Source organism: Erinaceus europaeus, chromosome 13, assembly GCF_950295315.1.
Source record: "Erinaceus europaeus chromosome 13, mEriEur2.1, whole genome shotgun sequence".
Taxonomy (NCBI): Eukaryota; Metazoa; Chordata; class Mammalia; order Eulipotyphla; family Erinaceidae; genus Erinaceus; species Erinaceus europaeus.
The window spans coordinates 57,216,981-57,244,089 of record NC_080174.1 but is presented as its reverse complement, the minus strand read 5'-3'; the positions used below and the strand labels follow the sequence as shown (position 1 = coordinate 57,244,089).

At 40.8% G+C, this 27,109-nt stretch overlaps 2 protein-coding genes across 6 annotated transcripts in view; both read right to left on the bottom strand.

Annotated features, from left to right (window-relative positions):
* The window catches only part of AGBL4 (AGBL carboxypeptidase 4), a 1,508,442-nt gene that overhangs the window by 270,003 nt on the left and 1,211,330 nt on the right, over positions 1-27,109 (bottom strand). The gene's annotated exons all lie outside the window — the stretch shown is intronic.
* The window catches only part of BEND5 (BEN domain containing 5), a 56,523-nt gene continuing 43,556 nt past the window's right edge, over positions 14,143-27,109 (bottom strand). For all 4 annotated transcript variants that reach the window (XM_060205926.1, XM_007521334.3, XM_016187356.2 and 1 more), the window contains 2 exons: positions 24,316-24,529; positions 14,143-14,319 (listed from right to left, as the gene is read on the bottom strand). In XM_060205926.1, the coding sequence (XP_060061909.1) occupies positions 14,162-14,319; positions 24,316-24,529 (372 nt within the window). In that variant the 3' untranslated portion in view covers positions 14,143-14,161. The remainder of the gene's footprint in view (positions 14,320-24,315; positions 24,530-27,109) is intronic.

Below are 27,109 nucleotides of genomic sequence, written 5' to 3'. Positions count from 1 at the left end.
TTATTTCTTAAGAGATTTATTTTAGTGAGACAGACAGAGAGAGAGAGAGAGAATGCAGAGCAAAGCACTGGCTTATAAAAGTGTTGGGGATTGAACCTGGGTCCTTCAGACCTCAGAAATGAAAGTCTGGTATACATCCAGACTTTGTTTCACAGGCACAAAATCATCTTTCTAAAGCAAGATGCCTGGCCCCCACCCCTTTCAGTCAGTCCATGGTCTTTAGAATCAAGCACCTAGGCTGAAACCAAGGATCATGGCGATTTGACTCCAACTCACCCCCAGTATCATCTAACACCAGCTTCACCTGTACTCCTTATAGTATCTCCCTTTCTTCTGACACACACTGTCTGCTTCCATTTCTTCTCTCTTGCTCACAGTGGTGATAAACATTTCCATCATGTCTATTATATGTCAGGTATAAGTCTGACTACCTTATATTAAGTACTCACAGCAATCTGCAACCTCCATTATAAGGAGAAGGAAACTTAGGCTCAAGCCTCAGTGAGTGTGAGCCCAGAGCCAGGTCTAGGCAGGGTAAGATTAGGTTCCTCAAATTTGGCTGCTGCTTAATTTTTTTTTTCCCCATCTCTCTTGACCTAATGATGGGCTCTATCCAAGAAGGTCTCATGACATTCTTGTGGAGGGGTTATGGTAATCCTCAAAGACCTTAGACCTCTAGGCGGAAAAGTCTGTTTGGTCTCTGGTATTATTATTATTATTAATATTAATATTAATATTAATATTAATATTAATATTAATATTGAGGGGCTTAATGCTTTCCGGTTCTGCCATTTATGTATGTGAACAACTGGACCAGGCTTTCAGGGAGAGACCCATTTTATCACTGCCAACACCACTGCTGGGTCCAGGGACACACAACACACAAAGGCCCTGCCTCCAACAGTTTATGGTACAGTGAGAAAGATGGACACCCATGGCAACAAAGACTAAGAGCAGAGCATCAGAGGAACAGTGTGGAAGAGTGTCCAACCCAGATAGCAAGGCAGCACTGACTCCAACCTGGAGGAAGAGAGTAAAAGTAGGTCATAGGGCAGAGATGACAGGGAAGGTTCAGATAGAAGAAGCAGCAGGGCCAGTGTCATGAGGGCCAAGACAGCACCTGCATATGGCAGCATGCTACATTAAGCCTTTTCAGGTGCTGAGTCACACATGCTTTAAGTTCAGTCCTGGCTCTTCCTAGTCATAGTTGGGCCATCTTAGGCAAGTCACTCAATCACATTATGTCAGTTTCCTCACCTGAAATGCACACAGTGATAACAAATACTTCACAGGAATTTGTAAGAAATAAAATCCTGGACAGTGTCTGGCAGACAATAAGGGCTCAACAATATTAGCTGATTTTAAAAAATAAATTAATAAAGACTGTCCATATCTATCTCCTGTGCCTAAGCACAGTAGGAGCTCATTAGAAAAGTACATATCAAACAGGTGAAGAGATTAATTTCACACATTCTTGCCCTCAGTTTGCTGACAAAGGGTGGGGGTAGGAATGGGGAGCTACTTGGGTTGGGTAGAGACAGCTAGGATGCATGATAATACAATGCTAAGAGGTTTAAGATGCAGGGAAAACAATTGCCACTTCTCTCTCCCATACCACCATTGGCCTGACCAGGAACCCCTGTAGACTGACCCAAGGTAAAGCTTAAGAGACAGTTACCGTCCAAGCCCCAGGACTGAGCTATAGTGCCCCCAAAAGTTGATCGCTATTCCAGTCCTCTTCTCCCATCTTTGAGTTCCTTGCTTTAGTTCAGGTCTGGACTGGGATCACAATCTCCTAATAAGTCTTTGACTTTTTAATTTATTTGTTCAATAATTTTTAATGAGTATCTACCATATGCAAGACACTGGGGAACAGAATAGTGGACAGAAACTGGACTGTTAAAGTGGACAGCAAATGTAAGTAAGGTAGAATTTGTGAATTATTTGGATGCCAGAATAGAGAGAGAAGATAGGCAACATGGTATATAGATAACTTGTGGTTATTTATCATTTGGGGTGGGTGGGTAGTGGTGCAGAGGGTAGATGTAGGGGTGGTGATGTCCTGGATCCATGCAAATAGGCACCCAAAAGGGATGAAATGGGAAGACTTCACCCTGTTGGTTCCTGAAACTTTAAGTTCACTTAAAAGAGTGAACTCATCCAATCCACTACCACCCTGGGAGGTAGATGGTTAGCTTCATTTTAAAGAGGAAAGTAAAGTATCAACTCGTAGACTCATCTGCAAAGGAACCTTAGTATTTGGCTGCAGAACTGACTTGTAGCTTCAGGTACTCTGTTCATCCTTCTTCTTTTCTACCCACAGCTTCTACAGGTCATGACCTATTAGCTTCAAATCACTGAGGTGCAATTACAAACTGCTTATCACAGTTACAATAAAGGAAGGTTGTGTTGCTTAGAACGGTGGTTTTTGGACTATGGCCTACACAGTAGAGTTCACATATTATCCGACGGACTCAGGTTCAGATCCCTGACTGCAGGGGATGAAGCTTCAGGAGTGGTAGAGCCGTACTGTAGGTATGTATCTCTCTTTATTTTTTTCTGTCTCTATCAGAATGGGGAAAAAATCATGTAAATGGTGGAGTCATGATGTATGCACTGAGCTCTGGCAATAACACTGGTGGCAAAAAATATAAAGCACAGTGGTTCTCAAAATGTAGTCCCCACTCCAACACTAACATTGCTTGAGAACCTGTTGGAAGCTCATAAACCTCACAGCATACGTGCTAAACGGGAAACTGTAGTGGAGTCTGTGATTTGTGTTTGAACAAGTTCTGCTAGTGATTTTGATGCAGGCCAATGACTTAGAACCACTGATAAGGAAAAGTAAGCATTGGGCTTTGCCTCAGGGGACTTGAGTTCAAGTTTTAGCCATTAACTAAGTGACTCAGGAAATTTAGATCTTTCTAGCTTACTTCCTTATCTTTAACATAAAGACACATTATTTTCTCATATACTGTTATTAAAAATCACATTAAGTGGGGGCCGAGTGGCAGCACAGCGGGTTAAGCACGCATGGAGCGAAGTGCAAGGACCGGAGTAAGTATCTCGGTTCTAGCCCCCAGGCTCCTCACCTGCGAGGTGTGTGTGTGTGTGCGTGTGCGTGTGCGCGTGTGTGTAGGGGGGTCACTTCACAAGTGGTGAAGCAGGTTTGCAGGGGTCTCTCTTTCTCTCTTTCTCTCCCCCTCTGTCTCTCTCTCGATTTCTCTCTGTCTTATATGACAGCAATGAAAACAATAATAATAACAAGGGCAACAAAAGGGAAAAAATGGCCTCCAGGAGCAATGGATTCATAAGCCCCAGCAATAACCCTGAAGGAAAAAAAAAATCACATGTAGTATAAATATTTTATATACTAGTCAGGGTATTATTATATTTTCAGAGATCATTTCTACAGTTTGCTATATTACTAGTGAACATGGTAATAATAATAAAACAATTCATTTATTCATTCATTAAACAACTACTTATTGAGCACCTAGTCCTTCTGATCCAAAGGCCCATGTTAGTAATTCTCTCTTTTGCTTTCTAGAAATCCCTAGGATAAACCAGCATTTATCTTGAAAGTACAGGGTGAGTACCAACAATCTAATCCTTCATTAGAAAAAAAAAACTAGTTCTTCAATTTTTTTTTTTGTAATTTCCAGAACTGCACCATTACAAGCAGACATTTTTTTTTCAGATAGAAATAGACACTGAGACAGACAATATGAAGCTTCCTCTAGTGCAGTAGGGACTAGAACATGGGTCACTTGATGACAGAACAGACGCTATCACAGTAAGCTATCTTGCAGGCCCTTGGTTCTTTAAAGTGAAACATTCAAAGGTTTATCATGGGATACACTGTAGGAAAAAAGTATAGGTACACACCTTGCTGGGGACTTGAGGTATCAGAAACAGAGCTGGTTTGGTCAAGACTTATTCAGGCTTGGCTCCTGATCACACACATTTGGGATTTCACCAAATCTGAGCAAACCCTCAGATGGTTATTGACACTGTGTTACAAAGGAAGAAACTGATTTCTGGAGAGTGCCATCACATGTTTAAGGCCTCAGAGCTAGTCAGTGTACTCAGGGTGGCTCTCATCCTGTCTGATGAAAAGACACATCAACAAAAATAAGGGATCTTGTATATAACTTGGGTACCAGTAAGTCAGCACTTTCCTGTGGCCTGACTGTACACGAGGAGATCACTAGTATTCTTCGTCTTCCAAATAACACTGCAAAACAGAACTATTTTCCTATTTCATGGATGAAGAAACAGGGGCCTGGTGGTGGTGCAACCAGTAGAGTGCACACATTACTGTTCACAAGGACCTAAGTTCAAGTTATCTGTCCCCACCTGCACAGGGGAATCTTCACAAGCTTTGGAGCAGGTTTATAGATGTCTTTGTTTTCCTCTCTCCCTCTCTGTCTCTTTCCCTATTCTCTCTGTCTCTATCAGAAAAATAATAAAAGAGAAGAGATAAAAAGGTCACAGAAAAGGGAAAAGAAAGAACAGTGGGCTCTAGTGCAGTGATAACCCTGGTGGCAGAGAGAAAGGTAGAGGCAAAGAGAGAAGGAGAAGGAAAAGGAGGAAGAGGAGGAGAAACCAACTCAGGGAAGAATTTGGATCACTTAAAAAGAGACAACACCTAGATACAAATCTAGAACAGCCTAACTTGGATCCCTGACCTGTCCACAGACTGGGCTCCCTCTGTAGGGACTGGGGGAAGGTACAGGCAAGAACAGCCTTTCTATCCCATTGCCTGTAAGTGCTTTTTATTAACTCCCATGCTTGGTTTTCTTCATAAAAACACATTTATGTTATGATCTACCCTTGCTTATTATTACATAACATATTTTAAAGTGGTCATTAAAATGAACTCTTCTGTCTTTCTAGTCTTCACTCCTCCCTCCCATCTTGGAGTCAAACAGAAGATCCAGGTTGACAGGATGAACTTAATTTTTCTCTACTTCCAGAATGCTTGGATACTTTCATTCCCTGGCACAGGCCCCAGGAACAGCTTCCTATGCTTTGCTGGCTCCCTCATTCTTCTCTTCAGGCCTTTGCTCAGCTCTTAGCTCCCCAATGGAGTTTTCCTGGTGCTCTACCAACATAGGTCAACATTCCTACCACCACAGACTTAATCTGCCTTATCCTGCTCTACACTTTTACTTCTTTTATGGTATTTATTATCATTTACAATTTTATTACCTAGCATATTCAACTCATTAACTTCTTTTTCTTTTATTTTTTAACAGAGCACAATGCTCAGCCCTGGCTTATGGTGATACAGGGGACTGAACCTGGGACTTTTGAGAATCACTTTGCATAACCATTATACTATTTACTCCCACCCCTTCATTTTCTTCATACCCCATTTCACTTTCACTAGATTTAAATTCGCTGTGTTTCCATTCATTTTTTTGGCTCAAGCATTTAGACCAAGGACTAACATCAAGTTGTATTGTGATATGGAAAACTGAGAAATGTTATGCATGTACAAACTATTGTATTTACTGTTGAATGTAAAGCATTAATTCTCCATAAAGAAATTTTAAAATAAATAAATATTCTATAATATTACAAGTAAGCCAATGTATGCATAGACAATACACAAAATAACTAAAAAGTGTGGAACGCTACTTCACCAAACATCTTTAAAAGTCTCAACATTGGGGGGCTGGGCGGTTGCACAGAGGGTTAAGGAAATGTGGCTCAAAGTGCAAGATGCAACGTCAGGACCCTGGTTCGAGCCTCTGGCTCCCCACCTGCAGGGGGGTGGCTTCACAAATGATAAAGCAGGTCTGCAGGTCTGCAGGTGTCTTTCTCTCAATAACAATAACAACCACAGCAAGGGCAACAAAATGGGGAAAATGGCCTCCATGAGCAGTGGATTTATGGGGCAGGCACCAAGCCCCTGTGATAACCCTGGAGGCAAAAAAAAAAAAAAAAATCCCCAACATTGGTGAATGGCAAATGTACATGTGTGGTGACTGCTTAAAAGATGGCTCAAGGCCTTTTCAGGAGCTATATAATGACACAGGGAAAGGGCTACAAAAATGCCCTTACTCTTTAACCCAATTAACTCACTCCTGGGAATTTACCTTTAAGAAACAAATAACCAGCAAGGGTCATGACATCGTTATCTCTAATAATAAGAAACCAGAAGAGAACTGATATAGCAATGAAGAAATAAAAAGGTAATTGCAGCCTAATGCTGAAAGAGTCTAGACTAGGGCAGCTATGCAAATCAAGCAGAGAAGGAGAAATGTTTGCCAAATGATGTTAGGCATTCCAGGCAATTATCTTGGAGGTGCTACCCAGGGATAGGCAGGACCAGCTCCGAGGCAGAAATGCTTAGTTGGGCTAGGATCTTGGGATTATGACTGAGTTTTCTTTTGTTGGCTTTCTTCAGATTTTGTTTTGTATTTTAAATACAAGTGGAAAAGAAGAGCTCAACCAGCTGGAATGTTGGGCTGAAACCAATACGATGAAATGGAGCAGGAATGAATACAACGTCTTGCATTTCACTTAAGGAATATATTTTAAAACACAAAATCAGAGGTGGAGACATAAAGAATTGCTCTACTTTTCCAGTAGACAGAGAAAACAGGAATAACCCACATCATTGACAAAAAGCTGAAACTGAGATGTAGTAAACAGTCAACCAGTATGATCCTCAAAACTACAGGAATTTGGACAAGGTAACTGGGGGTGAGAGACATTAGGGATGTTTCCAGTTTTACCTAATTCATAGTGACATTGAGCTATGAAAATGTATGTATTTCTAGCTTCCAAATATGTCTTTTCTGTTGCAACAGTGAACTAAAGAGATAAATATTATTTATGTTAACCAACAGAAGGAGCAGGGGTTGTTTTGGTGACCACAAGTTCATCATGAGACAATACTATTGCTAAAGATGCTAAGTCAAGCTTAGGCCACATGAGTGCATTGTCCAGGAGCAAGAGGTGATAATCTGCTTTAGTTTGTTCCAGCTGGACCTCTCCTAGAGTACAATATGTAGTCTGGAACCTTCCTTCTAGGGACATATCCATACTAGTGCAGACAGGATGGTCAGATTTCCTAGGACTACTGAAATAACCTTGATGCTTTTCTTTTATTGTCTTATATAGCTGTTAACACAACCCTGTGAGGTAAGTATGACATTCCCACAGAATGAGAAATGTATGACATTTCTCATTAAAATAATGAGAAAACTGAAGCTAGGAGAGATTAACAAAATGCTTAAGATCACATACCAGTATGTGGCACAGTCAAGATTTAAAGATAGAAATATATGAATCCAAAATGCCCACTTATTGGTATGTGAGATTGAACATGTTCTTAAAACACATTGACCCAGAGAAAATGAATACAGAAGATAAAATATATTCCCTTGAAAATGCCTACAAGATAAACTTGTATATTTTCTGTAAACAACAAACAAAATTCTGAATATATAATATATTACACACACACACACACACACACACACACTATATATATATATATATATATATATATATATTCAGTAGTAATCAAACCAAATATAACTATACTATTGAACCTATTCAACTGACCAAATATTATAAATTGTGGTCACATTCATTATATACAGTAATAACAGAAAAAATGTCTTTCCTTTTGACACAGGTGAAACAACCTTAGAAAGAATTAAAAAAATAAAAAGCCTGCACACTCAGATATCATCTTGAGATTTATTTATAAACATTTCTACAAATCTGAGGAAAGACAAATGCATCAGATAGGTGTGTGTCAGAAGGCAGGGCATGAGGCTAGTGAAGGGCCCAAATACCAAGCACTGTCATAAGCACAAAGGATCTGTAGGGCTAAAGGCAGGTATAGAAATCAAAGTCACTGTGTAGAAGCACAACAAGTTGGAGACAGAAAGGAACAGGTGAGAACTAAAGGCTATGTGGAAAGAAAGCAAGAATGCCCAACACTAACACAGGTAGCTGCTTATTCACTCTCCCTGGAAAGCTCTTATGACATGTTATTCCACCACCATAACTCGATATTATTTCTTCTATTTTGCATATGGAGAAGCTGGTTCTGAAATCTAAAATGACAACACACCTCAAGTGAGGCAAGAAGTACTAGAGTTTGGAACTGACCACAATGCATTGCTCTCTTAAACTCGAGTCCCCTCTTTCACCTGCTGGAATAAAACATGCTTCTTTTCAGTCTTTTATGAACTGGCAACACTAAGTATCTCCCCACAGCTGGCCACACGGTTTATACAATTTAGATTTATGTCCACCCATTTGGTGAATGTTGGAATTGGTAGTTAGAAATTATACAGAGGGGCCAGGTGACGGCACACCTGGTTAAGCACACACACTACAATGCGCAAGGACCAGGGTTCAACCTGGAAAGCTTCATGAGTGGTGAAGTAGAGCTGCAGTTGTCTCTCTCTTTCTCTACCTTCCCCTCTCCTCTCAATTTTTGCCTCTATCCTATAATAAATAAAATTAAGTTAAAAAAAGAAATTACACGGAACGACAAGGAAACGTTAAGTGGAGATATTACAGTCACAGGCATGTGAAATATATATTTACTCCCTTGAAGAAAAGATGAGGATACATTACAGTGTTTATAGTAATGGAATTTAGAATGTCTCTCATATTTTTCCAAAATTTTTTCTAAAGTGGCTTTTACTTCTTTTTGATAATAAAGGGGGGGTTAACTTATGGATGTTACCAAAAAGCCCAGTAGTGCATCAACATTCCTTACTTCTTTTCTTCAGCTTCCTTTCTTTCTCTTTCTTTCTTTCTTTCTTTCTTTCTTTCTTTCTTTCTTTCTTTCTTTCTTTCTTTCTTTTTCTTTTCTTTCTTTCTTTCTTTCTTTTTTCTTTCTTTCTTTCCTTTCTTTTCTTTCTTATCTTTTTTCCTTTTTCTTTCTACCAGAACACTGCTCACCCCTGGATTTTTTTGTGGTGTGGGGTATCGAACCTGGACTTTGGAGCCTCAGATCACTAACATATTTCCCTCAGTCAGAAAATAAAAACCAGCAGCTGAGGAGATTTCTTAGAGGGAAGAGTGGATTCCTTACATGCTGAAGACTTCAGCTTCAGTGGCACAGTATTTTGGTCCCTCTCTCTCTCTCTCTCTCTCATAAAGTGAATGAACATTTTTAAAAGAAGTCATATCTTTCTGTTTCATCTGGTAGTAAAGAGGTCATCAACAGGAATTGTGAAGACAGTACCCAATCCTGATCAATTGAGACTATCAGTTCAGCACTGACCATCCTATCTTACACATCTAACTGGCCAGCAGAAATTATTCTTTCAACTTGCAGAAGCTGAAAGAATAAATTTAATACAAAACTCGGGGGTTGGGTGGGGATCAGTGGTGGCTAGATGGAAAGTCATCCAATCCAACTAAACAGCATTTGTTTGGAATCTTTTTTCTTTTCTTTTTTCTTTACATTGTTTTTAAAGCTATTTAGTCTGTGCTATTTTTTTTACTGGGGGAACTCTTAACAAGTCCTTCAGCTACTTAAAAAGAAAGGTATTCTCAGTTTCAAATGTCCTTAGGCACTTCACAAGGAGCTTGTTTTTAATTTACTTATTTTTTCTTAGGAAACACTCTTGCTCTTTCATTAAGGCAAGTTTTCTAAAGACTTTTGCTAAACTGGTATTCCAAAGTGGCACTTGTATCAAAATACATGTTCCTGGTCCCTCTGAATCAATCAAGTTATCTAAGCCAATACTCACGAATCTGTGTTTTAAACATTCCTCTAACGAATTCTTTAGATTGAACAAATTTGAGACACTATTACACAACTATGAATTTTTAGTTTTGTGTTTGCATTAGTAATAAATCTATGAATCATTAATAAATGATCTGCAATCACTCCAAATGACTTGAATTAGTGACACTAATTTACACTAATTTGACTAGTTACTTAGATTGGATCTTTCCTAAATACCTTGAGATAACACAGCACATTCTCAGCCTAGACCATAACATTCTACTCATCTTTCAGCAAAGAACCAGCTTTGCACAGGCCCAAATCCTGATCTAACTTTGTTACTGACAACTCTGGATCAGTGGTCAAGAAGTTATGCCATCTTTTCTCAGCTAATTTCCTCATTTGTTTCTGCATAAGAACAGTGGCCTTGTCCTCACTTAGCAACAGCAGGGCATCAGGTATGGAACAAGTGCTCAGAGCAATCTTGGTCTAGAAAGCATGTAAACCTTCTCCCACTGATTCATCAGAAACAGCCCTAGGTCCTTCTTTGACACTAGATACTTCTGATGTTATTCTGCACTGTAAACTAAAAAAAGATAATAATAAACATTTATGTAGCTTTTTGAGATTTACAGTGTTTTCCTTATATTCCCTGGATTATTCTCCACAATTTTGAGTTAAGAATTATTTTGACCTTATAAGAAATGAGCTCCAGAGAGGTCAGATAAAATCAGAATTTGATCTATATCACAATCTTTTACAACTCTGTTCCATTGTAAATATATGTTTGTGTCTTACACAAAGTAGCCTATCACATGTCACTGCACTTAAAAAATATACACATTTTCATGACTATTTGCCCCAGTAACCTAAATCACCCATACAATAGTCAACATATTGCACTAGTGTTTCAAGATAAATGCATCATATCTGGGTGACCGCATCTTCTTATTTCTTAGAAAGGGAGGATGAGTCAAAGCTGATGTACATTTTCCCCTGGTCTTTCACTATTTCCACACTACTCAAGCTCAAGAATCCCTATATTAAAATGAGCACATCTTTACATCAAGAAGTTATTGAACATTAGTTAAGTGTGACAAAACATATGTACCTCAGGAATTGAGTTTACTTGTACTTTTTATTTATTTGTTTCCTAATATTTATTTGGTAGAAAGAGAGAAATAGAGGAAAGGGGAACATTGAGAAGGAAAGAGAAAGAGAGCCACCTGCAGCACTGTTTCACAACTCTTGAAGCTTTCCCCCTGTAAGTGGGGATCAGGGGCTTGAACCCAGGTCCTTGTGCACTGTAATGTGTGCAGCACTCAACCAAGTGCACCACTGGTCAGACTCTGAGTTAAGTTCCGTTAAGCAGGTAGAAAAGTCCTTTCACATCTTAAGTGTTTTTATTGTTATGTGTATTACTATTATGTAATTACCCATTTTAGCATTATTATTTACATTTTTAAAGCTTGTGAAGTTGGGATGCTATTTTCCTCATTATAGTGGTATACACTAGGAATTCAAGAAATTGGACCAAAATCATTTTGCCAGTTTGTACAGAAATAGAGCTGGACAAATGCCATAAAAGAAATTCCATCTGTACATATCCTATAAGTGAGCACACAGCATTTAACATAATGACAATCCATTTTCTTCACTAAAACAAAATACCACAAAGAAGTAGCCATCACCCCTACTCACTGACCTCGCGCTCTTGCTTACATATTGTCAAATAGATAAAACGTTATAGAATCTAGAGACCATTTCTCCAACCAATGCCTAAAAGCCACTAATTAGAAATGGAGATGATAAAAATCAACATTTACCAATATAAATATTTCTTTCTATTTAAAAAATCAATTAATTTTTACTTGCTGCCAGGGTTATCACTGGGGCTTGGTGCTGGCACTAAGAACACACCCTCCCAGAGATCATTTTTTCTCCTTCCCCCCTAATTTCTATTAGACAGAACAGAGAGAAACTAAAAGGGGACAGAAAATAGAGAGGGGAGAGAAAAACAAACACCTGCAGCACTGCTTGACTGCTCGTGAAGCAGAGCCCCTGCAGGTAAAGATTGGGAGCTCGAACCCAGGTGCACCACGACCCAGCCCCCTATCTTTTTATTTTTATATGATATCTTTTATTATAGTAACAGATAGAGGTTGGGTGGTGGCACAGCTGATAAGAGTCCCAGCTTCCTCCCTACAGGGGAAGCTTCACAAGTAGTCAAGCAGTGCTGAGGGTGTCTCTCACTCTTATCTCCTCCTTCTCTCACCTCTTAAATATTTTATTACCTATTTATTTATTGCATAGAGACAGAGATATTGAAAGGGAAGCCAGAGATACAAAGGGAACGAGACTGAAAGACTCCTGTAGCAATGCGTCACTCCACACAAAGTTTTCCCTCTGCTGGTGGAAACTGGGGTCTGGAACCCTGGTTTTTAAGCATTGTAATATGTGCAGTCAACTGCATCCACCATCACCCCTTCCCTTCCATTCTTTTCTGCCTTTATCTAAGAAAGAATGACAAACAGCCCTCAGGAGCAGTGGATGCACTGTACATGCATCCAGCCCCAACAACAAGCCTCCTGGCAACTAAAACTATAGTAAAAATAATAACATTATTATTATATATTTGTATAATTACTAATCATTATGGCAGTGCTGCAAGGTAGGTATTATTTTTCTTTTTATGGAATGTAATATGGAAACTGAAGAAATTATTTTAATCTAAAGCAAGCAAGGGGCCAGGCTTCCAATTCAGGCCCCAAACCCTTGCCATTTCTAATATACCATATGCTGACTTTAGAGACACTACAGAAAGGAAGGTGCACATCAACAGGAAGAGCAAATGTGGTTTGCCAAATGTACACCAGGCACCTTAGGGACTCAGTAACACAGTGAGGTAAAAATTATGTAACTTGAAAGATCTTATGAGGCACAAGATATGATGAACAAACTGACATTAGATGACCCACTTCGTGAAGGCAGCCCCAGAGCACATTTAACATTATCCTTTTACAAAGACTGATTCAAAATATCGGGGAAACTGAATCCCAGAACACATTGAATAAAAAAATAAATTAAATAAATAAAATAAAGCAAACGGGCCCAGATCTGCTTTTTGAAATATGAGAAGGTAATCTGCTTTGAGACTTTCAGATCAACAGACAGAAACCACATCCCTAGGCTCCTAAACTGAATATGGGCCCCAGATCAGATCACATCAAATGGATCAAATGGATGGGGGTTACAGTCAACAATATTTATACACCTTTCCCATATTTGGGAGCTACTCTCTTCCCTGATCCAGCTTTCTGGTCCTTCTGCCAGCCATGACATCATCTCCCCAGACAATAATTAGGATCAACCTGCATATCAGATTTCAGGCTCAGGAAAAAAAAAAAAAAAACTAGTATAACTATAGGCCCTTTGGAATTTAACTTAAAATATGCCTACTAGCTATCTACAAAATGGAGGGCCCCCAATTCTTCATCTGCACTATTCCAGACTTTAGGTCTATGATTGGTCAACAATTTATTTGGCTTTGTATGTTAACTCTCTTTTCAACCATCAAGTTCCAGATGTGAGCATGATGCTGATAAGACCTCCCTAGACAGACAACCCCACCATTGTGTCCTGGAGCTCCGCTTCCCCAGAGCCCTTCCCCACTAGGGAAAGAGAGAGACAAGATGGAATTATGGATTGACCTGTCAACGCCCACCCATGTTCAGTGGGGAAGCAGTTACAGAAGTCAGACCTTTCTTCTTTTGTATCCCACAATGACCTTGGGTCCATACTCCCATAGGGTTAATGAATAGGAAAGCTATCAGGGGAGGGGAGGGGATACAGAGTTCAGGTGGTAGGAATTGTGTGGAGTTGTACCCCTCTTATCCTATGGATTAGTCAATGTTTCCTTTTTATAAATATAAAAATTAAAAAAAAAGAAACCACATCCCATATGACTTTCTTCTCCAGCCTAAAATTCCCACCTCTCAAAGGTGCCAGCCACTCCCACTGTACACCTAAAATCTTTAAATAAATGAAGCTAATGATTACCAGCATCAAAGAATTAATGAAGTTTTATTATAGAAAAAAATATAGAGGAACAGAGATAGAAGTCCTTGAATGGTAAAAATATTAGTTCAAATTCTGGGTCAAGTGGCAGGCAACACAAAGATATTTTACGCTTCTCTGTAAAGACAGTGCTTCCCTTCATCCCCAGAAGGACACTGGTGCCAGGTTGTTGCCTGAATCTCAGTAATTCCACCTGCCTTCTTTAGACTGAAAATTCCAAGTTCAGAAGAAGCTGCTGACCCCATGGCCCATGTCTTCCTGCCCACATACCACCATGCAAGGAGGGGTCTGATTTGGATGGCGCCATAGCCCACAAATCACACGCCACACAAAGAAACCAAGAAGGCTTTATGAAAAATCCAAAGTTTATTGCAAGTTGTATTTTGCTTCCCTTCGTTCTTCATTTTTACAGGACTTATTGATATCCATGATTTTTTCACAGATGTACTTGTTGACTTTGGAGAGTCTTTGTGCAATTTCAGTTTCATCCACAGTTTCTTGTGCTATTCTGTCATACAAACACTCTAGACATGGGAGAGAAACAAGGCAAAGGATTAATAGCAAAGTCAAGTACAACTCTTTAAAGAGGATAAAAGGGAAATCTGTTACCTGACAAATGTCCCAATTCCCTATTCACATACCTGGCATAATTATATTTTAAAAATTTCCATCACAAAATATACTTTGAATAGAGCAGATCTATACTGCAACATTATACTAAAAAAATGATGACTGAACACCCAGATGCCCACTACTGAGCTGAAGAAGTTACCGGCCCCAGCGCAGACCTTAGAGGCTCTTTCTCAACCCTTCCTCTCGAGTTTTACCAGAAGTAACCACTCTAGGGAATTCTTTCTTTTCTTTTCAAATTAACACATATTTATATTTCCTTCAATCACACACTATTTACTTTTTTCACCTTTAACATGTCTTTTTTAAATGTGCTCCTACTTTATGCATTCTTCTGACTTTCTTGTTTTCAAGCAACAACATACTTTTAAGATGGATCCATACTGAAATGTGAAACTGTAAGTCCACTTGTTTTCACTGATGGGCAGGGCTCTACTTTGTGCCTACACAGCAAAGTTGTTTGCTGCTTTGCAACTGCAAACACCCTGGCACAGATCTCCTAGAGCACACATGCAGGAGCTTCTCCAGTACTGGCCTAAACATGGAATTGTTGGCTATGAGACTGTGTACATATTCAACTTTATTATGTGACACCTACACTAAATTGTTTTTTCAAAGTGGGTTGTGCTGATTGGCACTCTTAACAGTATGCATACAAGTACTGGCTGCCCCATATCTTTAATAGCACTTGACACTGTCTGATTATTAAGGCTTCAACAACCTGGTGTGTATTAACGGCTATCTCATTTTGGTGATTACTAACGAGGTTAAGGATGGCCACTCTTCCTGGGACTACCATTTGCTGTCAGGAAGTAAAGAGGAAGCCCCAGATAATAGGCCTACCTAGAGTCTGACTTCAACAGATTGCCAAGCTTGGGAACCTGAGTATAAGCACTGCCCTAGATCTCATCTCATAGATAATGACAAGACACACACACACACACACACACACACACACACACACACACACACACACACCATTTGTTTTAAGACTGCTATGAGGTATGTGAGATAAACATTTTGTAAGTCTTCAAATTCTATGGAATACTACAACTGCATTTATTGCTATAATTACTGTATGAATATTGAACTCTTAATTTCCAGCCTTAGCACAATACCTGGAAAAGAGTCAGAGTAAGTAAAGATATGCTAACTGAATGTATGAATGAATGAATGAATGAATGAATGAATGAATGAATGAATGGCTTTTCAAGGATATCTCAAGAGGAGATATACACATTCTGGACATAAGAGGACGGGTTTGTGAATGAGGAATATACCACTACAGGGATATACCATTGTGGGCAAGAATTTTAACTCTTTTTACCTGAGTATACTGACTGAATAAACAGGAATGAAAATCCAATCTTAAGGAATTAATATGAAGGATAAACAAAATCTTGCCTACCATGCCAGCCTATAGTAGGTATTCCTCTTAGAGATGCACAATGTCAACACCAGAATGTATCATAGTATATAAAATTATGAATCACTCTGCCTACATGTGAGAAGACTTGAGGACTGAAGAAAGGAGGTAAATGGGTAGAATTCTACTCTGAGCCCTTTTCCTGGGCACACAGCCAGCCTGCCCCAGCAGGTATATGCACTAAAGGTGATCTTTCTCTGGTGCACACTTTCCTCCCTACGAAAAAGGGAATGTTCCAGGAAGTCTTTTAAAGCTTTTAACTGTCCACCACTACTTCTTTCTACTCCTAAGCCATTGCAAATCTTCTGAGCTGAGAGATGAGGTAGGGAGTCCAGTCTTTCCAGTCCTACCTCTGCCATATGTCCATCAATTCCTTCTCTTGGTAAGCCTGAAAACCAGTGTCTTTGCTCATTCTGTTGGTATGCATGAGACCCCTTCTGTTTCATTTGGTTTAAATCCCCCCTGCTTAACACTATTCTATTTACATAACCACTGTTAACAAGTTCCACCCTCCCTCCAGGGCACTGTGGTTCAGTGATAGGATTCTCGCCTGCTCTGCCCCTTCTTTGTCACACTCTGATTTTCACCAGTCACTTTTCTCTCCACCCTCTCTATGTCACATCCTGTTTCCACCCTACTTGACAAGTATATATAAAGACAGCATTGTGAGTTTTAGAGTACTTTACCTTGAGTTTAGCTTAGCTCGGCTTAGATTGTGCTGAGTCCTGCATGAATAAAGAGATACTGCCTACAGCTCAACTATGAGTCCCTGGTCGTCTGTTACCCGCCCGTGAAGCCAGCCCGGAGAAAACAACCTAACCCGTCGAAAACGACATATGGCGCAACAACGTGGGACCAGACCTGTGCAACTCCCAGATAAGTGAAGACTTTGCCTACCTATGCACTATGGTCTTCTCTTCTACTTACGAAGAGGTTTGCCAAAGCCTCTACTGTTTCATCATGAGACAGTTACTCTGTCTCTGGAACATTTTGCTCTGGGCCAAACTTTGTTTCCCTGACCGGGAACTTTGGTTTCTTATGACCGGGATAATAGAGCTTGGGAGATGCACGGAGATTTCTCCTTGGACTTTCTGGATTCCCTCTCTCATGTTTCCCGAGGAAAAGGACTACATTTCGCTCCAGGCCATAATTCCGTTCTTTATGACCGTGATCGTAGACCTTGGGATATGCATGGGGATTTCCCCTGGGACTTTCTGGACTTCTTCTCGAATGTTTCCCGTGGAGAAGGACTACTCTAGTTTGAGGAGCATTCTCGAGTACCCTGGCAGTTCCCAAGTATGGAGACACGTGGTTAGTTCTACTCTCCTGATTGGATTCTTTCTTCGATGGGAAGACACTTTTAAAAATGGGTGCCTGAAGCAATCCAGCAGGAACAGTCCGAAGCACCCTAAATGGAATTTCGAGGAGCTTTTTGAACTAGGTCGCCCTCCGGGGATTCTTAATCCTACATGGTGAGATCTTGATAATCTGGTTCAAGTTGCGTTTCATAAGAGAATGATTTGAATGACTGAATTTTTGTTTGACATTGACTTAAAAAAAATGCTGGACGCAGCCATGATTTCTAGAGACATCCAGAAACAATTCAAAAATTGTTTTTTCCCTCCTATGATTTCTCTTTTACGTCTTGACATGAATCTGAAACGTTTAATCCTGAAAACTGTATGAGTTATGGGTGGGGCAGATAGTGCAATGATTATGTTAATTATTCTCATGCCTAAGGCTTTTAACCGTGGTTCTTCTGTTTACCTTTCCACATTTTATTGAGTTTAAAGTGTTTTAACAACCTTGAAATGATACTAGAAAGGACTTCCAATTATAATGGAGTTATCAATGATAGTAAACTTCTAATCTGCTACAAGTTTTGTTTGACAAGTAAGTGAATTTCAGCTGTCAAGTCTTCACATGAAAAAGCATCTACTCAAATGGAATTCCCGGAAATCCATTTGGACCCCTGTTCTCTGACATCGCCCCCGGAAACCAATGATGTGACCTGGCACGGCCTGAAGAAACAGATTCACAGACTCGAAAGCTCACTCTCTACAGAAAAGCAGAATTCTGGTGGCCAACATTCCCCATCGAGACAGACGTGCAGCGTTTCATCCTCCGGCATTTTCTTCTGTGGTCAGCTACTTTGGACTTACTGGTACACACTGCTGTGTTTCTCAAAGACTAACTTCAGCCAATTGCCTTGAAACTTTATAGACCATGTCCCCTCGCCTGCAGGCTCTGTCCCAGAGGCAGAAAACTCCCCCTCCTTATTAGGTTATGCCCACAGAGGCATGAAGCGCCCCAAGAGGCAATAGATGCCCACAGAGGCAGGAAACGCCCTTTGAGGCAAGAGATGCCCCCAGAGGCATGAAGCGTTCCCAGAGGCAAGAAATGCCCTTTCGCCTGCTAGGCCTTGCCCTTTGAGGCAAGAAAAGCTCTCCTTGGCATCACACTGGTTATTGCTGCTCGCCTATTTTGTTTACCATGTCTTATGCCAGTTCTTTTGAAAACGCCTGTATGATATACATTTCTGTTCACCCTACAATGGCCATTAGTTAAAAAGAAAGGGGGAATTGTTGGTATGCATGAGACCCCTTCTGTTTCATTTGGTTTAAATCCCCCCTGCTTAACACTATTCTATTTACATAACCACTGTTAACAAGTTCCACCCTCCCTCCAGGGCACTGTGGTTCAGTGATAGGATTCTCGCCTGCTCTGCCCCTTCTTTGTCACACTCTGATTTTCACCAGTCACTTTTCTCTCCACCCTCTTTATGTCACATCCTGTTTCCACCCTACTTGACAAGTATATATAAAGACAGCATTGTGAGTTTTAGAGTACTTTACCTTGAGTTTAGCTTAGCTCGGCTTAGATTGTGCTGAGTCCTGCATGAATAAAGAGATACTGCCTACAGCTCAACTATGAGTCCCTGGTCGTCTGTTACCCGCCCGTGAAGCCAGCCCGGAGAAAACAACCTAACCCGTCAAAAACGACACATTCCTTCCTAGATTACTCAGTCCCATCCTCCATATGTTTAAATCCTACTCATTCTTCCAGATTCTACCAGATTATTACAGATCCTGCCTTCAAGAACAACTGTAGAGGGGGGCTGGGTGGTGGTGTACCCAGTTGAGTGCATGTGTTATCATGTGCAAGAATCCAGGTTCAAGCCCCCACTCTCCATCTACTAGGGGTGGAAGGTGTGGAGTTTCATGAGCAGTGAAGCAGGTCTGCAGGTGTCTTTCTTACTCTCTCCCTCTCTATCTCCTATCTCCCCTGCCTCTCTTAAATCCTCTCTGTCCTATCAAATAAAATAGAAAGGAAAAAAGGGGGAAGGAGAGAAAAAAAGACAAGAGGAGGAGGAGGAGGAGGAAGAGGAGGAAGAAGAAGGAGGTGAATTTATAGGGATAGCACTGAGCCCCAGTGACAACTCTAGTGGCAAAAAAAAAAAAGGGAGGTGAACCTATTTTGTCTAAAATCTCCTAGTTCCCACATTGCTTGATTTTTTTTTTTCTCTCCATCAAAGAACTCATGACAACCTAATGTGACTATGGCCACATTGTCTCCCTTGCATACTGGGAAATTTGGACAATTATTCTGCTGGGACATGAACCAAGCAAGAGAGAGAGAGAATCTGTGCTAAGAACTGCTCATGTATTCACATCTGGCTGCAGCACTAGCTGCTGTTCAATTTCTAGTGAAAATAGCTCTGGGTCTCAATTTCACTACTGATGGAAGTCGGATGTCAGACCAGATACTTTAAGAAGATTCTTCCAGCTGTAAGTCTCTGGTTCTCTGTAAAGTACTAAGGTGGATATAGGCAAAGGAGAGAAAATGGTAAAGAAGGAGAAATTATGACCGTTCTTGGAGCTCCTGGCAAGACTTGGGGAAGAAGTAGAAAAAGAAAGCTGTTAATGGAGGATGGCTTTCAGAGACACCTCCACAGAATTTCAATCATCTCATTTCCTGGGGGTATGAAAGCTGAATGGCCCTCGGGTTGATTAAAAGACTTTCTTTAGACTCTAGATATTAATCACCTGTAGTTACCGGGAATGTCTCCCTCTGCGAGGAAGCATTTGAGATTATTGCTTAATTAACAAGGTTTGTAACAGCGCTAATGTGTCCTATTAAAAAAGTTATAAAAATTAACCAGAACTCAATGGCTGTGGCTCATTTAGATAACTCAGACACTCCACAAAAGGTCATTTGACCTGATAAAGGTTTAACTGTCACTCTGGAGCTTGCCTTTAAAGCCAAACTCTCCTGCTTTCATCCTTCTAAAGCAGTCATAGTCACCCCATCCTGCTGCTCTTGGGTAAGAGATGGTATTAAAATCAAAGAGAAGAGAAAATCTTCACCAACCCTCTGAGTGTTGAGGCTTTGCCATTTTTAATACAGTAAAAGTGACTGAACATGATAAAAATCACACAAATAGAAATAATCTCAATCCAGCAGACAATCTTCATGGGAAGAACCAATAAATTCCAATGCAGAAGAGCACAAATAACTAGGCTGAAAATGGTGCATGCACCACAGGATAAGAGAGAGACTTCAAATCTGCCTGTCGTTGGGAAAAGAAAGAAACACTGCATTTCAGTATGACAAAAAAACCTTTGATGACAGTTTTACTTGCTCTGAATCTAACTGTGTTGTCTTGTGCATATTAATTTCCTTCTCACTCACTTGCAAGTTTTTATTGGGCATAAGGGAGACCAGACTCCTAGAAGCAAGATATTATACAATGAGAACAGAGGTGGGCACAAGTCACTCTGGTTAAATAGGACAGAAGTGTGATCCACACTAAAAGGTCAGGGAAGGATTTTTGTTGAACTTTTCTCCTAAGAAGATCTGGGTACTAAGTAACATCTAGTCCAACAAAGCAGCACATGTGTGAGATGAACTGGACAGCCTGTGTTCCAGACAGTAGGGACTGTACTTGAAAATTCCTTTAAAAACAAGCCTTATGCAGTAAACATAGCAGTTTTGCATGACAAAACTCAGAATTCAAAGTGGATATTACTAAAAAATAAAGCTGGAGTTAGAGGTAGAGGTAACAACATGAAGGTGTTTTTATGAGAGCTTAAGAAGCTTCACCGTTAATAATGGGCACTATAGACTTACTGTGACAGGACAGCAGTAATGAGTAAACCTATGTAAAAGATCATTCTACCTACATAATGGAGGACGGAGCCTGAAAAGAGCTGAAATGGTGCAAGGAAGATATAATATGGTCTGGAATATGTAATGGGCAGTGGATATGGAGAGAAGTCAATACCTTAATAGGTTTTGGGGGGCAAAGAGATGGGAGAGTCAGGTGTGTAGAGGAGTCCACAGTGAGGCATCTCTAGGCCCCTGGCTGGTGGTTCCCAGCTACAGAATACAAAATGGGCAGGAAGTTTTGGGGAGAAGGAAAAGGAAGGAGCAGTGCATGGTTCAAAACAGAGGGTACCTTGATGAATGTATCAGATGTGCAGATGTGTGAACTGAGATCAAGTAGAGATTAAACACATACTGGCTGGGCACTGAACAAGATACTAAAAAAGCCTATTTTCTAGTAGGGGTGGGGGAAAAAGACTTGTCAACGATATAAATAGGTGGAAAATAAGTGTTGTGCAGTAAGTTTCAGGAGGAGGATGTGATAGTAAAAGATGTAGAGGCTGAACTAAGGTGCATGGCAATGATGTGACTGCCAGGAGGTCATGTCAGTTCCAGGGAGGCAGCTCAACTGTTCACAAAGAATAGGACTTCTGTATATGGCCATACTACCCTGAACATGCCCGATCTCATCTGATCTCAGAATAGTAACTTCTTTTCACACCTCAAATATTACTGAGTCCAAGCTACAGTCCTGGATGGCAATGTACCATCTTAAGAACTAAGTATTCAGACTGAGGCATGGAGAGAAAATGGCTTATAGAAATTACATCAAGGACCAGCCAGGAATCTGGCATGCAAGCCTAAGGGCTGTATTCACTTAACCTTTTCTTTTGGGTCTCCTATTGTGTGCCAGGAGCTTAGGTAGGCAACAAGGACATCGAGATAAATGAGACATGGCTCTTGGGCCCCTAGAACCAGACAAGTGCCTGAGACAGACACAATGCAGATGATTAATGCCACAACATGACAATGGTCAGGAAGTCACTTATCAGAAGGCATCTGGGAGCTGCTGAGTCACATTCTGACAAGCATAAGGGAATCCGAGGTCAATCACCTAGTAGGTGGGCAGGGCCGTCTCCCAAGTCAGGCTCTGCCACTGCAGACGGTGGGCAGAGTAAAGGTTACTTCTGATTGTCTAAAACTAAGTGACTGCTTAGATCAATTAGTCATGAGTTAGCCTAGCAAAGGAGACAGTCATGCTATAACAGACAAGTCCCAGATCACAGTCAAAGGTGTGGGTTTCAATCTAGGTTCTGAAACTTTGTAGCTGTACTTAATCACTATGGATCTTGACATCTTGAACTCCAAAATATATCTTAAAATTCGTCGACATTTTCCTTACTAAAGACGTGGGACCCTCAGAATACACCTTAAATAGTCTTTCTAGCTTCTTTCCACCCTAAGATCCCTATTTTCATCTGCTCTTTTCTTACTTTTTGGTTCCTGTTTCTTAAACATTTTGTCCTATTTTATATCTTACCGCCTTTTAGCCACCAGGCTGCAAATACAACCACGATTTCATCCTGAGTTCTCAGGATAGACAACTTTACCAATATGTTCTGGACCTCACCTCTCATCACCTCTCACCTGTCCCACAATAGAAAGATACAAATAGGCTGGGACTATGAACCAACCTGTGAACATCCATGCCTAGCAGAGAAGCAATTACAGGAGCCAGAACTCCCACTTTCTACACCCCATAAAAAATTTGGTCCATAACCCCAGAGGAGGAGAAATATTAGGAAAGGATAATCAGAGGGCTCCGAACTCGAGTTCCATCAAGACCCAGAGAGAGTAGAGGATGAAAGGAAGGACATTCAGAAGTAGTAGTATGTGTAGGTCTTATTTAGAAAGGAAGAAAAGGCAGGGCCATAGAAAAACAAAATGGGAAAAATTTATAAATATAAATAGATATAGGAATAACAGTCGATCCATACGTGTGACCTTGGGAGAACTACTCCTGTTTCCAAAGGGGACACAGAACCCAGGCAGTGCGAACGGTGTGGAATTATACTTGTTATCTCATAATTTTATATATCAATATTAAATGTTTAATTAAAAAAATAAAAAATGGACATTTTCTACTTTCACTGCTAATCTTGGTCCATGTCTACAGCACCATTTGAAGCAAAACAAACAAAAAAAGAGCCTAAAATAATGCTAAGTGTTCAGAGAAATAAAAAAGAACGATATCCTCTTTCTTCCCAGTTCTTGTTTTCATCTTCTTCATGAGACTAACAGTGTTCCTTGCAGACAAAGACTGAGTCTCATCCTTCCTTGTTTCCTCGATATACAGTAGGGGGTTTGGCAAAGAAACTTAGGGGCTCACTAGGTACAGTACATATGTTACCATGTGGGCGGCCCTGGGCTCAAGCCCCTCCTCCCCACCTGAAGGCAGCAGCTTCACAAGCAGTGGAGCACTGCTGCAACATCTTATTTCTTCCTCCCCACACCAACCTCCAATTCTCCTCTCATTGAAGACATACAAACAGAAAAAGGAATATAATGGCTGTTGGAAACAGTATATATAAAAAAGAATTTAGTGGCTAGATGCAGAGATGGCTGTAAAGACAAATGAAACAGTGAAGAAAAGAAAGAGAAAGGAGAGAAGAGGCTAAGAAAATCTGAGTCCAGGATATGACCACCTATTTAGGGAGACAATTCCTTGTCTCGGTGCCTCCTTTCTATCCTATCTCACATACCAGAAAGGAAGTTGACTCCCATGGCTCTCACCTGGCTTACCTCACTTCTTACCATTAGCTTTTCCAAGTAAAATGCTATGAGCCCCAAGAATTGCATGCCTTAATTTTGACCTGTATGTTCTCTATACACAGAAGCATTCCTTTTCCCCCAAAGTCCTTACTTCCAGATGCTTCTTCTGTCTCCTGTAGTATCTTCCTTTTCACATCCTCATGTCTATGTCTGATCTATCCTTCAAATCCCAATTCAGTGATGACCTTCCCTGGGAAGTTTCATTTATTTATTTATTTATTTATTTATTTATTTTCTTATTTTCCAGCTTAAGGTCTTCTCTCCTCCTAAGAACTACCCTCTATCCCCCCCCCCCCCCCAAGTTAGTTCCTTGAACTGTACTTGTGTCAACAGCCCAACTGCCCTGTTAAATGTAAGCCTTTATGGGACAAGGTTGACATATGCAACTAAGTGTCCCTGCCCCAAACCTGAGGCCTGGCATGGACCAGTTTTAGTAAGTGATTACAGAACTGAACAGTGCCTAGTCCATATCTGACAGAAAATAGGCCAGTGCTCCTCCCACGGTGTTTCTACTTTGGTGACCTACCTCTGACAATGCTTAGTTTGTGAGGTGAGAGGGGTGGCTTAGGGATTGCATCTTTCTTTTTTTTTGTGGCAACTCCTGTGACGCTTCTGTTCTTCAGAACATCTGTTCCCCAAATCATGACTGCCAAGTTCTTTGTGTACTTGGAATCTCCTTGGGTTACTTGTAGCTGGTGCCATTTCTCCTCATCAACCCAAATCCCGCTTCCCAGATGGACCTGAAAGGGGTAAGAACACAAGCACCTGTTTAGTCGGACAGGGTGGTTTTTGGAAACATTTCTTCTCCTTTAAAAGACTCTGTTACACAAGTCTAAGGGATTCTTACCAGAAACACTATGTGGACTTCAAGGGTAAAAATACTATTTATTGGGGCCAGGTTGTGGTACACCTGGTTGGGTGCAATGTTACAGTGCACAAGGACCTGGGTTTGAGCTCCTGGTCCCCACCTTCAAGGGGAAAGCTCTGCAAGTGGTGACACAGTGTTGCAGGTGTCTTTCTCTCTCTCTCTATTTCTCTATCTCCCTCTTTCCTCTTGATTTCTGGCTGCCTCTACCCAATAAATAAAGATAATGAAAAATTTTAAAAAATACTATTTATTGAATGATCTAAAGTGCTAGGCCTTATTCTAGGGCTATCTTTCTTTTTTTCAGGTTAGCTACCATACTCAAGCAAAACTACCATAGTTGTGTGCCCCCAGGGATATTCCTAAACTGGATTTCCTAGCTTTCTTCCCTAATCTCTAGTGCTATCTTTCCACTATCCCATATATCCAACTCTGGATATGGGACAACTCTGGGAGGAAGGGGCTATGATACTACTCTTGTTCCAAGTGGAAAAGCCAGGTTCAGAAAGGTGAAACCACTTGCCAACAGTAACTACTCAGATACCAACTTAGCTCAGCTCACATTTTCACAGGCTGCTCAGAGCCTCCTCAGCAAACCTGGGGACCATGTTATGTTTAACTCCTTTATCAGATACATATTGTAAAGGTCTTGCTCCCTTTAACAAGAACATCCTGCTGCCAGATAGCCTCCTAGCACAGTGGTTCTCAGTCTAGCAATGGCTGCTCACAGGGTCACCTGGGGAGCTATGAAAACCCACAGTGCTTGGGCCCCTTTCCCAGAGATTCTGATTTATTTCATCTAGGAGTAGCCTATGTATCAGGATTTGGTTTAACCAATCTCCCACCACCCCAAGCTAATTCCAGTGTGCAGCTAGGTTTTAAAAACCACTGTCTGGGAGTCGGGCTGTAGTGCAGCGGGTTAAGCGCAGGTGGCACAAAACACAAGGACCGGCATAAGGATCCCGGTCTCAGCCCTGGCTCCCCACCTGCAGGGGAGTCGCTTCACAAGCGGTGAAGCAGGTCTGCGGGTGTCTTATCTTTCTCTCCCTCTCTCTGTATTCCCCCTCCTCTCTCTATTTCTCTCTGTCCTATCCAACAACAACGGCAACAATAATAACTACAACAATAAAACAGCAAGGGCAACAAAAGGGAATAAATAAATAAAATAAATATTTTTAAAAAATAAAATAAAAATAAAAAAACACTGTCAGCTGGAGAGGACAGCTATCCCAGCTCCACCATTAATCAAAATGCGATGGTGCAAAGCTCTTTCTTCCCATTCTGTGAACTGGAAGAGTTAGATCTGTAGCTTCTGACTGGCATAGGACACTTATCATTTTAAAAAATTGAACATAAACACAATGTACCCTGTCTACTATGTCTGCCTGACATCTGTGTTGAACAGAAAACAAGCTTATACTTCCTGTAAGGGAAGCACTTGAGAAGTATTGGTGCCGTCAACAAGTTCAAAATACCCAGAATGATCTAGCAATGAGCTATATAAGCTTTTACATTTGCTTGTTTCATGCTTCCTGGCACTTTTAACAACTCAGAATCCCTTTGCTAACATTAATCATTAAAAAATATCCCTTGTTGAGACCAGGTGGTTGCATACTCAGCTGAACACACATATTACAACACACATGGACCTGGGTTCAAATCCCAGTCTCCATGTGCAGGTTGGGGATGGGGTGGGAGTGGGGAGAGGAGTTTCACTAGCTGTGAGGCAGTGTTATAGGTGTCTCTCTTTCTCATGCTCTACCTCCCTCATTTATTTCAATTTAGCTCTGTCTCTGAAATAAATAAATTAAATCAAAAATATAAAAACAATAAATACAGCTTGCTTTTGCCATGATGATTCGTGTTGTATTTCTGCTGAGTCTGGGGGCAGGGGAGGTGGAAATGACCTCTATGGTGATGGAGGAGAGGCAACTACTAGTGACCTAGGCTTTCTAAGAAGACTGAAGAGGCTTGCCGAGGTCCTCATTTACAAAGAAGCCTGCAGGACAGTGGCACTCTGCTATCGAGAGATGTCTTGGAAGAGGTCCTGATTCAAGAGACTACATATATCCAGAACTGATCAGACTAGTCACACTCTTTGCCCAAGGATAATTAAAGGCCTTCCTATGGAACTGGCTTAGAATGAAAGGTGGGACACACAGATGGGCAGATACAAGCAACACTTCTTCCTTCACCAATTACAAAGAGTTTTCCATTTAAATTTTTAAAAAATTAAATAAATAAGTCCATCCATGAATGTCGGCTAGTAGACAATTCATTAGCCACATCTGACTTCATTTTCTTTTGTACAGAAGATCACTCAGCACTCTGCCCTGTTGGCTCATCAGATCCACCTGGCTGGACTCTCTGTGCTGCAAACTTCAGTACTGCAAATCTGTTTTTAGGCTCTGGAAAATAAGCAACCTGGAGTGAGGTGCACTGCCTAGGGCTGGCT